At 42.5% G+C, this 15,779-nt stretch overlaps 1 protein-coding gene across 1 annotated transcript in view; it reads right to left on the reverse strand.

Annotated features, from left to right (window-relative positions):
* Positions 1-8,821, reverse strand: part of LOC115194641 (collagen alpha-6(IV) chain) — a gene marked incomplete in the record, with an annotated part of 90,988 nt that extends 82,167 nt beyond the window's left edge. Inside the window, 1 exon segment of the mRNA XM_029754497.1 lies at positions 8,706-8,821. Within this exon segment, the coding sequence (XP_029610357.1) occupies positions 8,706-8,804 (99 nt within the window).
* Positions 8,822-15,779: the final 6,958 nt, after the last annotated feature.

Genomic DNA, 15,779 nt, shown 5'->3' on the forward strand with positions numbered 1-15,779 from the left:
TTTTCATTCCCTCACTCATTCCTTCTCATTCCCTCACTCATTCCTTTTCATTCCCTCACTCATTCCCTCACTCATTCCTTCTCATTCCCTCACTCATTCCTTTTCATTCCCTCACTCATTCCTTTTCATTCCCTCACTCATTCCTTCTCATTCCCTCACTCATTCCTTCTCATTCCCTCACTCATTCCTTATCATTCCCTCACTCATTCCTTCTCATTCCCTCACTCATTCCTTCTCATTCCCTCACTCATTCCTTTTCATTCCCTCACTCATTCCTTTTCATTCCCTCACTCATTCCTTCTCATTCCCTCACTCATTCCTTTTCATTCCCTCACTCATTCCTTCTCATTCCCTCAATCATTCCTTCTCATTCCCTCACTCATTCCTTTTCATTCCCTCACTCATTCCGTCACTCATTCCTTCTCATTCCCTCACTCATTCCTTCACTCATTCCCTCACTCATTCCTTCTCATTCCCTCACTCATTCCTTCTCATTCCCTCACTCATTCCTTCTCATTCCCTCACTCATTCCTTCACTCATTCCCTCACTCATTCCTTCACTCATTCCGTCTCATTCCCTCACTAGTTTATTGTGTGTTCGGGGTGAGAAGCCCAGTTCACACCTTCTGAAACATGACAGCTGAGTGCTCTACATCTGCAGTAGCTACCAGCTACTGTGCGAACCTACCCAGCCCTCTTTACCAAGCCTATACTTCCCTAACTTAACTTTTACAACCCTATACTAGGACCGTATTTCCGCCACACCGTCAGCCATGACCACAGTCAAATTCCAGGTGACCGTTGAGTCACGGTAATCTCCTCCTATTCGCTCTGGACATGTGTTAGTAGAACCCAACTCACTAACAATCATCAGGTCCTAATGGCCTGGTACTCAGGGCTCTACTGTCCCTCTAACCACTCTGACATGTGTTAGTAGAACCCAACACACTAACAATCATCAGGTCCTAATGGTCTGGTACTCGGGGCTCTACTGTCCCTCTAACCACTCTGACATGTGTTAGTAGAACCCAACTCACTAACAATCATCAGGTCCTAATGGTCTGGTACTCAGGGCTCTACTGTCCCTCTAACCACTCTGACATGTGTTAGTAGAACCCGACTCACTAACAATCATCAGGTCCTAATGGTCTGGTACTCAGGGCTCTACTGTCCCTCTAACCACTCTGACATGTGTTAGTAGAACCCAACTCACTAACAATCATCAGGTCCTAATGGTCTGGTACTCAGGGCTCTACTGTCCCTCTAACCACTCTGACATGTGTTAGTAGAACCCGACTCACTAACAATCATCAGGTCCTAATGGTCTGGTACTCAGGGCTCTACTGTCCCTCTAACCACTCTGACATGTGTTAGTAGAACCCGACTCACTAACAATCATCAGGTCCTAATGGTCTGGTACTCAGGGCTCTACTGTCCCTCTAACCACTCTGACATGTGTTAGTAGAACCCAACTCACTAACAATCATCAGGTCCTAATGGCCTGGTACTCAGGGCTCTACTGTCCCTCTAACCACTCTGACATGTGTTAGTAGAACCCAACTCACTAACAATCATCAGGTCCTAATGGTCTGGTACTCAGGGCTCTAGGGGGATGATTCATTCAAAACACCCATATGTATATTGGAGCTGATGCATACGCATGGTCCTATATATGAGCGCAAGCCCCCCAATGATTGCGCTGTTATACATAGCATACGCCATACTACACATAGCAGAAATAACAACAAATAAAAAATGGATTTGGTCTAGCATATATTCCAAAATAAACAAATTATTGTAAGATAATTGATTAGACCCAGGTAATTGATTAGACCACGGTAATTGATTAGACCACGGTAATTGATTAGACCCAGGTAATTGACTAGACCCAGGTAATTGACTAGACCAAGGTCATTGATTAGACCCAGGTAATTGATTAGACCCAGGTCATTGATTAGACCAAGGTAATTGATTAGACCAAGGTAATTGATTAGACCAAGGTAATTGACTATACCCAGGTAATTGACTAGACCCAGCTAATTGATTAGACCCAGGTAATTGACTAGACCAAGGTAATTGACTAGACCCAGGTAATTGACTAGACCAAGGTAATTGATTAGACCAAGGTCATTGATTAGACCAAGGTCATTGACTAGACCAAGGTCATTGACTAGACCCAGGTAATTGACTAGACCCAGGTAATTGACTAGACCCAGGTAATTGACTAGACCCAGGTAATTGACTAGACCCAGGTAATTGACTAGACCCAGGTAATTGATTAGACCAAGGTCATTGATTAGACCCAGGTAATTGACTAGACCCAGGTAATTGACTAGACCCAGGTAATTGACTAGACCAAGGTAATTGACTAGACCCAGGTAATTGACTAGACCAAGGTAATTGACTATGACTATTCCTAGCCTGCAGGTATCAACTTTAGCAAAGGGCAGAAGCACAGGCAGACAGGTGAACAGCTAGACAGGCAGACAGGCAGACAGCTAGACAGGCAGACAGCTAGACAGGCAGACAGCTAGACAGGCAGACAGCTAGACAGGCAGACAACTAGACAGGCAGACAACTAGACAGGCAGACAACTAGACAGGCAGACAGCTAGACAGGCAGACAGCTAGACAGGCAGACAGCTAGGCAGGCAGACAGTTAGACAGGCAGACAGCTACACAGGCAGAGCGGCAGACAGCTAGACAAATAGACAGGCAGACAGTAACACAGGCAGACAGCTAGACAAATAGACAGGCAGACAGTTAGAAAGGCAGACAACCAGACAGGCAGACAGCGAGACAGGCAGACAGTTAGACAGACAGCTAGACAGGTAGACAGCTAGACAGGCAGAATGCTAGACAGGCAGACAGGCAGACAGTTAGACAGTTACACAGGCAGACAGTTACACAGGCAGACAGCTAGACAAATAGACAGGCAGACATTTAGACAGGCAGACAGGCAGACAGGCAGACAGCTAGCCAAATAGACAGGCAGACAGCTAGACAGGCAGACAGGCAGACTGCTTGACAGGTAGACAGCTAAACAGCTAGACAGGCAGACATGTAATGTCAGGACCTGTTGAGCTTGGGCTCTCCTATGAAAATAAACCAGCCATCACTCCAATAAAAGCATATGACCTTTTTCTTGGAGTATTAAAGTAATCATCTGTGTAGTTATGCAGATAATGTCGGGAGAATGTCTGTATATCTTTTCAGAATGATTTGGATTAGATCACGTTCATAAATGATAAAGGTCAGTTGGTGCTTGAGGGAACTACAGTGCCTTCAGAAAATATTCATACCCTTTAACCTTCTCCACATTTTGATATGTTACAGACACATTGTAAATGGATAAATATAATTTATTTGTCACTGGCCTACACACAATACCCCATAATGTCACAGTGGAATAAGGTTTTTTGAAATTTGTACAAATTAATAAAAAATTAAAAGCTGAAATATCTTAAGTCAATAAGTATTCAACCGCTTTGTTATGGCAAGCCTAAATAAGTTCAGGTCAGAAAATGTGTTTAATAAGTCACATAATAAGTTGCATTGACTCTGTGTACAATAACAGTGTTTAACATTGTCTTTTAATGACTACCTCATCTCTGTACCCCACGCATACATTTATCTGTAAGGTCCCTCAGTCAAGCAGTGCATTTCAAACACAGATTCAACCACAAAGACCAGGGAGATTTTTCCAATGCCTCGCAAAGAAGGGCACCTATTGGTAGATGGGTGAAAAGAAATTTCACGGACATTTAATATCCCTTTGAGAATGGTAAAGTTATTAATTACACTTTGGATGGTGCATCAATACACCCAGTTACTACAAAGATACAGGCATCCTTTATAACTCAGTTGCCGGAGAGGAAGGAAACCACACAGGGATTTCACCATGAGGCCAATTGTGATTTTAAAACAGTTACAGACTTTAATGTCTGCGATAGGAGAAAACTGATGATGGATCAACAACATTGTAGTTATTCTACAATACTAACCTATTTGACAGAGTGAAAAGAAGGAAGCTGGTAAAGAATACAAATATTCAAAAACATACATCCTGTTTGCAACAAGGCACTAAAGCAATGCTTAAAAAAATGTGGCAAAGTAATTCACTTTTTGTCCTAAATACATAGTGTTCTGTTTGGGGAAATCCAATACAACACATTACTGAGTACCACTCTCCATATTTTCAAGCATAGTGGTGGCTGCATAATGTTATGGGTATGCTTGTAATCGTTAAGGACTGGGGAGTTTTTCAGGATGAAAAAAAAATGCTTAGCACAGGCAAATCCTAGAGCAAAACCTGGTTCATTCTGCTTTCCACCAGACAATAGGAGATGAATTCATCTTTCAGGAGGACAACAACCTAAAACACAAGGCCGAATTTACACTCAAGTTTCTTACCAAGAAGACAGTAAATGTTCCTGAGTAGCAGAGTTACAGTTTTGACTTACATCTGCTTGAAAATCTATGGCAAGACCTGAGCATGGTTGTCTAGCAATGATGAACAGCCAACTTGACTGAGCTTGAAGAAGTTTGAAAATAATAATGAGCAAATGTTGCATAATCCAGGTGTGGAAAGCTCTTTAGAGACTTACCCAGAAAGACTCACAGCTGTAATCGCTGCCAAACGAGATTCTAACATGTATTGACTTGGCGGTTGAATACTTATCAAATCAAGATACAATGCATTCAAAAAGTATTCAGACCCCTTGACTTTTTCCACATTTTTTACGTTACAGCCTTATTCTAAAATGGTTTAAAGGGTTGTTTTCCTCATCAACCTACACATAATACCCCATATTGACAAAGCAAAAACTGTTTTTTTTTTACATTTTTACAAATTTATAAAAAAAATGTAAACGGAAATATCACATTTACATAAGTATTCAGACGCTTTACTCAGTACTTTGTTGAAGCACATTAGGCAGCGATTACAGCCTCAAGTCTTTTTGGGTATGACACTACAAGGTTGGCACACCTGTATTTGGGGAGTTTCTCCCATTCTCTGCAGTTCCTCTCAAGCTCTGTCAAGTTGGACAGGGAGCATCGCTGCACAGCTATTTTCAGGTCTCTCCAGAGAGAAAAAGGTCTCTCCAGAGAGAAAAATACATATCTCTGTCCAGTGTCTGTGTTCTTTTGCTCATCATAATCTTTTTTTTTTATTGGCCAGTCGAAGATATGGCCTTTTCTTTGCAACTCTGCCTAGAAGGCCAGCATCCCGGAGTCACCTCTTCACTGTTGACGTTGAGACTGGTGTTTTGCGGGTACTATTTAATGAAGCTGCCAGTTGAGGACTTGTGAGGCGTCTGTTTCTCAAACTAGACACTCTAATGTACTTGTCCTCTTGCTCAGTTGTGCACTGGGCCCTCCCACTCCTCTTTCTATTCTGGTTAGAGCCAGTATGTGCATTTCTGTGAAGGGAGTAGTACAAAACGTTTTACGAGATCTTCAGTTTCTTGGCAATTTCTCGCAAGGAATAGCCTTCATTTCTCAGAACAAGAATAGACTGACGAGTTTCAGAAGAAAGTTATTTGTTTCTGGCCATTTTGAGCCTGTTGATGCTCCAGATACTCAACTAGTCTAAAGGACAGTTTTATTGCTTCTTTAATCAGCACAACAGTTTTCAGCTGCGCTGACATAATTCCAAAAGGGTTTTCTCATCATCAATTAGCCTTTTAAAATGATAAACTTGGGTTAGCTAACACAACATGCAATTGGAACACAGGAGTGATGGTTGCTGATAATGGGCCTCTGTACGCCTATGTAAATATTCCATTAAGAATCTGCCGTTTCCAGCTACAATAGTCATTTACAGCATTAACCATGTCTACACAGTATTTCTGATCAATTTGATGTTATTTTAATGGACAAAAAATTTGCTTTTCTTTCAAAAACAAGGACATTTCTAAGTGACCCCAAACTTATATATATATATATATATACATATATGTCAGAATATTTCTTCCATTTTTACATTACAGATTTTGTGTACATCGTTGACAGAAAAAGTACAATTAAATCCATTTGAATCCCACTTTGTAACAAAACAAAATCAGGGAAAAAGTCAAGGGGTGTGAATGCTTTTTGAAGGCTCTGGACCTAAGTTGAAAAAGTTAGATATTGGTGCATTGGCATGGTTTTAAAAAGAGACTTGAAGTGTTCTGTGTGTGTGTGTGTGTGTGTGTGTGTGTGTGTGTGTTCTTGACTACTGTTCATATATGACCTAAAGAGCAACCCTAACCTTGCTTAACACAACCAAAACCAGCAATACCTGCTGTAAGACTAGCTGTTCAGTTAAAATAACAAACAAGGAGGACCAAGGCACTTTTCACATAATATAAATTTCTTCATTTTTACGACATGTTCAATGGAACAAAGATTTAAATCTCTGAAACGTCAGGGAGTAGAAAAGGGGATACAAAAATCTTTGAAAGCCATGCTGCCTAAACGCGTCACAGTTTAACCTGTTACATCTAGGGGGCAGTATTTTCACGGCTGGATAAAAAACGTACCCGATTTAATCTGATTATTAGTCCTGCCCAGAAACTGGAATATGCATATAATTATTAGCTTTGGAGAGAAAACACTCCAAAGTTTCTGAAACTGTTTGAATGGTGTCTGTGAGTATAACAGAACTCCTATGGCAGGCAAAAACCTGAGATGCTTCTGTTCAGGAAGTACCCTGTCTGAACATTTCTTGCCCTTCTTGATTCTCTCTATCGTTTACAAAGGATCTCTGCTCTTACGTGACACTTGTCACGTCAACAATGGAGTCTCACAGCCCGGGAAAAACAGGAATGATGTCATTCAAAGCCCTGGCTGAAGCACACGAGAGCAAATGCTGAGTGGTCAGTCAATGGACTAAGCCTTAGGCGCGTGACACGCCCCGCCCCCGGCTTTTGGTTTTTTCCTCAGTTTACAGACAGGCAGATTCCCGGTCGGAATATTATCGCTTCTCTACGAGATAAATTGCATAAATATTGGTTTTAAACAGCGGTTGACATGCTTCGAAGTACGGTAATGGAATATTTCGAAATTTTTTGTCATATTTTGCGTCATGCTCGTGGCCGAGATTTAGCGTTGGGATAGTGTCTAGAACGCACGAACAAAACGTCGCTGTTTGGATATAACGATGGATTATTTGGGACCAAACCTACATTTGTTATTGAAGTAGAAGTCCTGGCAGTGTATTCTGATGAAGAACAAGCAAGGTAAGAACATTTTTCTTATAGGAAATGTGATTTTGGTGAAGGCTACACTGGGTGGGTGTCTAAATAGCTAGCCCTGTAACGCCGGGCTATGTACTTACATTATTGCAAAATGTGCTTCATCCGAAAAGCTATTTTAAAATCGGACATATCGAGTGCATAGAGGAGTTCTGTATCTATAATTCTTAAAATAATTGTTATGCTTTTTGTGAACGTTTATCGTGAGTAATTTAGTAAAATCACCGGAAGTGTTCGGTGGGAATGCTAGTTCTGAACGTCACATGCTAATGTAAAAAGCTGGTTTTTGATATAAATATGAACTTGATTGAACAGACATGCATGTATTGTATAACACAATGTCCTAGGTGTGTCATCTGATGAAGATCATCAAAGGTTAGTGCTGCATTTAGATATGGTTTGGGTTTATGTGACATGATATGCTAGCTTGAAAAATGGCTGTGTGATTATTCCTGGCTGGGTACTCTGCTGACATAATCTAATGTTTTGCTTTCGCTGTAAAGCCTTTTTGAAATCGGACAGTTTGGTTAGATAAAGGAGAGTCTTGTCTTTAAATAGCTGTAACATAGTCATATGTTTGAAAAGTGTAAGTTTTCGGATTTAGAGGAGTTTGAATTTCGCGCCCCGCCCATCATTGGATATTGGAGCAGACGTTCCGCTAGCGGAACGTGTAGATGTAAGAAGTTTTAAACATCTTTGTTCCACTGAACATGCCGTAAAAATAAAGGCTTTTTTATTATATGAAGAGCGGTTTGGTCCTCCTCGTTTTTTGATGACCAATTAACCCCTTTACCAAACAGCACCTATCTATCTACAGATACCTAATATTGTGTACCCTAGCAGTGCTTCACTTCCTTCTCTTTACTACATAGTTGTTGAGTTTGTCAGAGGGGAAAACGTGTAATTTGACCAAAACCATCATTTTCTGACGGTGACTACAGACTACAGGTGACTACTAATTGTCTGTGGTTAGGAATGTTGTCCTCAACTCCTGTAACAGTCCAGAACCCTACATTTTACTGAGTCTCTGTGGTTATACCAGTCCTTCAATGCAACACTATGTGTTTTTTAACTTTTGTTTTGCAAGCACCTCAACTACTTCATGTCTTTGTCCCAGGTCTACTGGGTCTTCGAACTTTGCTGACGTACCCTTGTTTGGTGACATGCGTGGATATGCACCAGAAGCTAAGATAGCACCTCCTGAAGTAGGAGAGGAAGGATATGGATCAGAAGCTAAGATAGCACCTCCTGAAGTAGGAGAGGAAGGATATGGACCAGAAGCTAAGATAGCACCTCCTGAAGTAGGAGAGGAAGGATATGGACCAGAAGCTAAGATAGCACCTCCTGAAGTAGGAGAGGAAGGATATGGATCAGAAGCTAAGAGCACCTCCTGAAGTAGGAGATGAAGGACATGTGAATGTGTGAGAGGGAGAATAGAGGTTTATATATATATGTGTGTGTGTCTTACCCTGCCACCTTTCTCTGGGTTACAGTTACATCCTCCGCTACAGTCCAGCCCATTACAGGGCTCCTGGCTGGTCCCCTGGGGAGAAAGAGAAAGAGACATCAGTATTACATGATATACTGTATGCCACTAAGCAGACCCTCTCATCCAAAGTGACTTACAGTACATGAATACATGTTCATATGGTTGGCCCCAGCCGGAATCGAACTCACAACTTTGACATTGTAAGCCCCATGCTCATACTACTGAGCCACACAGAACTATTATAACACCGCTTCAACATTCTCCAGGTAGCCTACATTTATTATATTGATATTTTTAATTTGACCTTTATTTAACTAGGCAAGTCAGTTAAGAACAAATTCTTATTTACAATGACAGCCTAGGAACAGTGGGTTAACTGCCTTGTTCAGAACGACAGATTTTACCTTGTTAGCTTGGGGATTTGATCTTGCAAACTTTCGGTTACAAGTCCAACGCTCAAACCACTAGGCTACCTGCCGCCCCTACATCAGGCTACCTCGTAAACAGACACCAGGGTGTCAAGCCGTCATTGTAAATACTAATTACTTCTTAACTGATTTGCCTAGTTAAATAAAAAACATGAATACAGTAGAGACAGGTAACAGTCACAGTGTCCCTGTCACGGTCCTGTCTCAGCATCAGTAAAGACAGGTAACCAGGAGATACAGTAACACAGTCACAGTGTCCCTGTCATGGTCCTGTCTCAGCATCAGTAAAGACAGGTAACCAGGAGATACAGTAACACAGTCACAGTGTCCCTGTCACGGTCCTGTCTCAGCATCAGTAAAGACAGGTAACCAGGAGATACAGTAACACAGTCACAGTGTCCCTGTCACAGTCCTGTCTCAGCATCAGTAAAGACAGGTAACCAGGAGATACAGTAACACAGTCACAGTGTCCCTGTCACAGTCCTGTCTCAGCATCAGTAAAGACAGGTAACCAGGAGATACAGTAACACAGTCACAGTGTCCCTGTCATGGTCCTGTCTCAGCATCATTTAACGGACAGAACACATTCTGAAGTAATTGCATCCTCACGTGGAACATGACGGTCATCAAGAACACCATCCCCAGCAGTGCCTCATACACAGGGTAGAAACACAACCAGACACTGTGGTAAATCCTCTGGAATTGCACTGCATACCATAGACAATAATGGAATCCTTTTGTATCTAAAAGTGGATGTCAAGCGCACACACACGTCAGCTCCCCTCTTCAGAAGAGATGAGAGTTGGAGAGAAGAGAGGAGAGGTGGAGAGAAGAGAAGAGAGGAGAGGTGGAGGGAAGAGAGGAGAGGTGGAGAGAAGAGAAGAGAGATGGGGAGAAGAGAGGAGATGTGGAGAGAAGAGAAGAGAGGAGAGAAGAGGTGGAGGGAAGAGAGGAGAGGTGGAGAAAAGAGAAGAGAAGAGAGGAGAGGTGGAGAGGAGAGGAGAGGAGAGGAGAAGAGAGGTGGAGAGAAGGGGTGGAGAGAAGAGGTGGAGAGGTGGAGAGAAGAGGGGAGAGGTAGAGGGAAGAGAGGAGAGATGGAGAGAAGAGAAGAGAGGTGGAGAGAAGAGAATAAAGGAGAGGTGGAGAGAAGAGGTGGAGCAAAGAGAGAAGAGGTGGAGCAAAGAGAGGAGAGGTGGAGAGAAGAGAAGAGAGAAGAGAAGAGAGGAGAGGTGGAGAGGAGAGAAGAGAGGAGAGGTGAAGAGAAGAGAGGAGAGGAGAGATGGCGAGAAGAGGTGGAGAGAAGAAAGGAGAGGTTGAGAGAAGAGAGGAGAGGTTGAGAGAAGAGAGGAGAGGTTGAGAGAAGAGAGGAGAGGTTGAGAGAAGAGAGGAGAGATAGAGGGAAGAGAAGAGAAGAGAGGAGAGGTGGAGAGGAGAGAAGAGAGGAGAGGTGGAGGGAAGAGAGGAGAGGTGGAGGGAAGATATGAGAGGTGGAGAGAAGAGAGGAGAGATGGAGAGAAGAGAATAGAGGAGAGGTGGAGAGGAGAGAAGAGAGGAGAGGTGGAGAGAAGAGGTGGAGAGAAGAGAGGAGAGGTGGAGAGAAGAGGTGGAGAGAAGAGAGGAGAGGTGGAGAGAAAAGAGATGGAGAGAAGATAGGAGAGGTGGAGGGAAGATATGAGAGGTGGAGAGAAGAGAGGAGAGGTGGAGAGAAGAGAAGAGAGGAGAGGTGGAGAGAAGAGGTGGAGAGGTGGAGAAAAGAGAGGTGGAGAGAAGATAGGAGCGATGGAGAGAAGACAGGAGAGGTGGAGGGGAGAGAGGAGAGGTGGGTGGAAGAGAGGAGATGTGGAGAGAAGAGAGGGAAGATGGAGAGAAGAGAAGAGAGGTCGAAAGAAGAGAGAAGAGAAGAGAGGAGAGGTGAATGGAAGAGAGGAGAGGTGGAGGGAAGAGAGGAGAGGTAGAGGGAAGAGAGGAGAGGAGGGGGAAGAGAGGAGAGGCGGAGAGAAGAGAAGAGAGGAGAGGTGGAGAGGAGAGAAGAGATGTGGAGAGGAGAGGTGGAGAGAAGAGAGGAGAGGTGGAGGGAAGATATGAGAGGTGGAGAGAAGAGAGGAGAGGTGGAGAGGAGAGAAGAGAAGAGAGGAGAGGTAGAGAGAAGAGAGGAGAGGTGGAGGGAAGCGAGGAGAGAAGGGGGAAGAGAGGAGAGGCGGAGAGAAGAGAAGAGAGGAGAGGTGGAGAGGAGAGAAGAGAGATGGGGAGGAGATGTGGAGAGAAGAGAAGAGAGGTGGAGGGAAGAGGTGGAAAGAAGAGAGGAGAGGTGGAGAGAAGGGGAGAAGAGAGGAGAGGTGGAGAGGAGAGAAGAGAAGAGAGGAGAGGTAGAGAGAAGAGGTGGAGAGGAGAGGTGGAGAGAAGAGAGGAGAGGTGGAGGGAAGCGAGGAGAGGTGGAGAGATGGGGAGAAGAGAGGAGAGGTGGAGAGGAGAGAAGAGAAGAGAGGAGAGGTAGAGAGAAGAGGTGGAGAGGAGAGGTGGAGAGAAGAGAGGAGAGGTGGAGGGAAGCGAGGAGAGGTGGAGAGGAGATGTGGAGAGAAGAGAGGAGAGATGGAGAGAAGAGAGGAGAGGTGGAGGGAAGAGAGGAGGGGTGGAGAGAAGAGAAGAGAGATGGGGAGAAGAGAAGCGAGGTGGAAAGAAGAAAGGAGAGATTTGCTCCCATGTTCTCATGTTCTCTCCCTGTATGTCTATTCAAATAGTCAAATCTCTCCCTGCTTCTCCCATGTTCTCACGTTCTCGCTCTGCATGTCTATTCAATTAGTCAAATTTCTCGGTGCTGCTCCCATGTTATTTTATTGTGTTCTTTTTTATTTAATTGTTTTACTTTAGTTTATTTAGTAAATATTTTCTTAACTCTATGTCTTGAACTGCTTTGTTGGTTAAGGGCTTGTAAGTAAACATTTCACGCTTCGGCGCCTTCTCAGCTTCCTTTAGGTCAGAAGATGGGGTCAGGGGTCAGGGTCTTTAGGATCAAATATGTACAGATAGAGAGAGGGGGAATGTATACATCCATATACATCTGTATGCATCTATATACATGTATACATCTATAGACATCTATAGACATCTGTATACATCTGTATACATCTATAGACATCTATATACATCTATATACATGCATATACATCTATATACATGTATAGACATCTGTATACATCTATATACATGTATAGACATCTGTATACATCTATATACATCTATAGACATCTATATACATGTATAGACATCTGTATGCATCTATATACATCTATAGACATCTGTATACATCTATATACATGTATAGACATCTGTATACATCTATAGACATCTATAGACATCTATAGACATCTGTATACATCTATAGACATGTATAGACATCTGTATACATCTATAGACATGTATAGACATCTGTATGCATCTATAGACATCTGTATACATCTATAGACATCTGTATACATCTATAGACATCTGTATGCATCTATAGACATGTATAGACATCTGTATACATCTATATACATCTGTATGCATCTCTAGACATCTTTATACATCTATATACATATATAGACATCTGTATACATCTATATACATCTGTATGCATCTATAGACATCTGTATGCATCTATAGACATCTGTATACATCTATAGACATCTGTAGACATCTGTATACATCTATATACATCTGTAGACATCTGTATGCATCTATATACATCTGTATGCATCTATATACATCTGTATGCATCTATATACATCTGTATGCATCTATAGACATCTGTATGCATCTATAGACATCTGTATGCATCTATAGACATCTGTATACATCTATAGACATGTATAGACATCTGTAGACATCTGTATGCATCTATAGACATCTGTATGCATCTATAGACATGTATAGACATCTGTATGCATCTATAGACATGTATAGACATCTGTATACATCTATAGACATCTATAGACATCTATAGACATCTGTATACATCTATATACATCTATAGACATGTATAGACATCTGTATACATCTATATACATGTATAGGCATCTGTATACATCTATATACATGTATAGGCATCTGTATACATCTATAGACATGTATAGACATCTTTATACATCTGTATACATCTATAGACATCTGTATGCATCTATAGACATCTGTATACATCTATAGACATCTGTAGACATGTATAGACATATATAGACATCTGTATACATCTATAGACATGTACAAACATCTGTATACATCTATATACATCTATAGACATCTGTATGCATATATATACATGTATAGACATCTGTAGACATCTGTATACATCTATAGACATGTATAGGCATCTGTATACATGTATAGACATGTATAGACTCTCTCTCTCTGTATAGACAGAGAGAGAGAGAGAGAGAGAGAGAGAGGATAGCGTGAGGGGATCGCGGTTAGGGTGCAATGCCAACGTTATCTGGATTAGGCCCAGGGTCCCTGTATTAAGAATGGGGATGTGAGAGATGAGGGGATAGGGGTATGGGGGCCAGGCCAACGTTATCTGGATTAGGCCCAGGGTCCCTGTATTAAGAATGGGGATGTGAGAGATGAGGGGATAGGGGTATGGGGGCCAGGCCAACGTTATCTGGATTAGTCCCAGGGTCTCAGGTCTCAGGTCTCAGGGCCCCTGTAAGCACATCAACATGACAAGAGTCTGTACTTAACTACTGAACTACAAATGAACCATGGTGAAACCTCACAGTCTGTTCCCATGTGAGAATGTGTCTTATTGTAGTGTCTGTACAGACGTGTGTGTGTGTGTGTGTGTGTGTGTGTGGTAAATGTGAACACTGCCCACAAAATGAGGTGGAAACTGAGCTGCACTTCCTAACCTCCTCCCAAATGTATGACCATTTTAGAGACACATATTTCCCTCAGATTACACAGATCCACAAAGAACTCGAAAACAAAGCCGATTTTGATAAACTCCCATATCTACTGGATGAAATACCACAGTGTGCCATCACAGCAGCAAGACTTGTGACCAGTGAAAAACAAACACCATTGTAAATACAACCCATATTTATGTTTATTTATTTTCCCTTTTGTTCTTAAACTCTTTGCACATCATTACAACACTGTCTATAGACATAATATGACATTTAAAATGTCTTTATTCTTTTGGAACTTTTGTGAGTGTAATGTTTACTGTTAATCTTTTACTGTTTATTTCACTTTTGTTTATTATCTATTTCACTTGCTTTGGAACGTTAACATCTGTTTCCCATAACAATGAAGCTACTTAAACTGAAATTGAAATTGAATTGAAAGAGAGAAGGGCGAAAGAGAGAGATAGAGAGAGACAAAGAAAGAGCGAGAGAAAGAGAGAGGAGAAAGAGAGGGGAGAAAGAGAGGGAGAAAGAAAGAAAGAGAGCGAGAGAAAGAGAGCGAGAGACAGAAAGAGAGACAAAGAAAAAAGATTTGAGCAAAGACAGAAAAAAAGGTATGAATTCTGCAAAAGAGAGGCCATGTTCCCCACATTCTACTGCAGACAGCCTTAGAGAAACACATGGTCACACCGACATAGGTCTATCATGATCAACAACCAACTTGACATAGGTCTATCATGATCAACAACCAACTTGACATAGGTCTATCATAGGTCTATCATGATCAACAACCAACTTGACATAGGTCTATCATAGGTCTATCATGATCAACAACCAACTTGACATAGGTCTATCATAGGTCTATCATGATCAACAACCAACTTGACAGAGCTTGAAGAATTTGAAAAATAATAAAAAGCAAATGTTGTACAACCCAGGTGTGCAAATCTCTTGGAGACGTACCCAGTTCGCAGACGACAACCGTAGTAGGCCTGATTACCAACAATGATGAGACAGCCTACAGGAAGGAGGTGAGGGCCCTGGCGGAGTGGTGCCAGGAAAACAGGAAATAACCTCTCCCTCAACGTCAGCAAAACGAAGGAGCTGATCGTGGACTTCAGGAAAAAGCAGAGGGAGCACACCCCTATCCACATCGACACATCGAGGGGACCGCAGTGGAGAAGGTGGAAAGCTTCAAGTTCCTCGGCATACATATCCCTGATTATTTGAAATGGTCTACCCACACAGACAGTGTGGTGAAGAAGGCGCAACAGCGCCTCTTCAACCTTAGAAGGCTGAAGAAATTTGTCTTTGCCCCTACGACCCTCACAAACTTTTACAGATGCACAATTGAGAGCATCCTGTCGGGCTGTATCACCGCCTGGACCGCCCGCAACTGCAGGGCTCTCCAGAGGGTGGTGCGGTCTGCCCAACACATCACCGGGGGCACACTGCCTACCCTCCAGGACACCTACAGCACCCGATGTCACATGAAGGCCAAAAAGATAATCAAGGACATCAACCACCCGAGCCATGGCCTGTTCACCTCGCTAACATCCAGAAGTCGAGGTCAGTACAGGTGCATCAAAGCTGGGACCAAGAGACTGAAAAACAGCTTCTATCTCAAGGCCATCAGACTGTTAAACAGTCATCACTAGCCGGCTTCCACCCAGTTACTCACCCCTGCTCCTTACAGGCTGCTGCCCTACATATATAGACATGGAATCACTGGCCACTTTAAACTTGGA

Source organism: Salmo trutta, chromosome 5 (assembly GCF_901001165.1).
Source record: "Salmo trutta chromosome 5, fSalTru1.1, whole genome shotgun sequence".
NCBI classification, from domain to species: Eukaryota; Metazoa; Chordata; class Actinopteri; order Salmoniformes; family Salmonidae; genus Salmo; species Salmo trutta.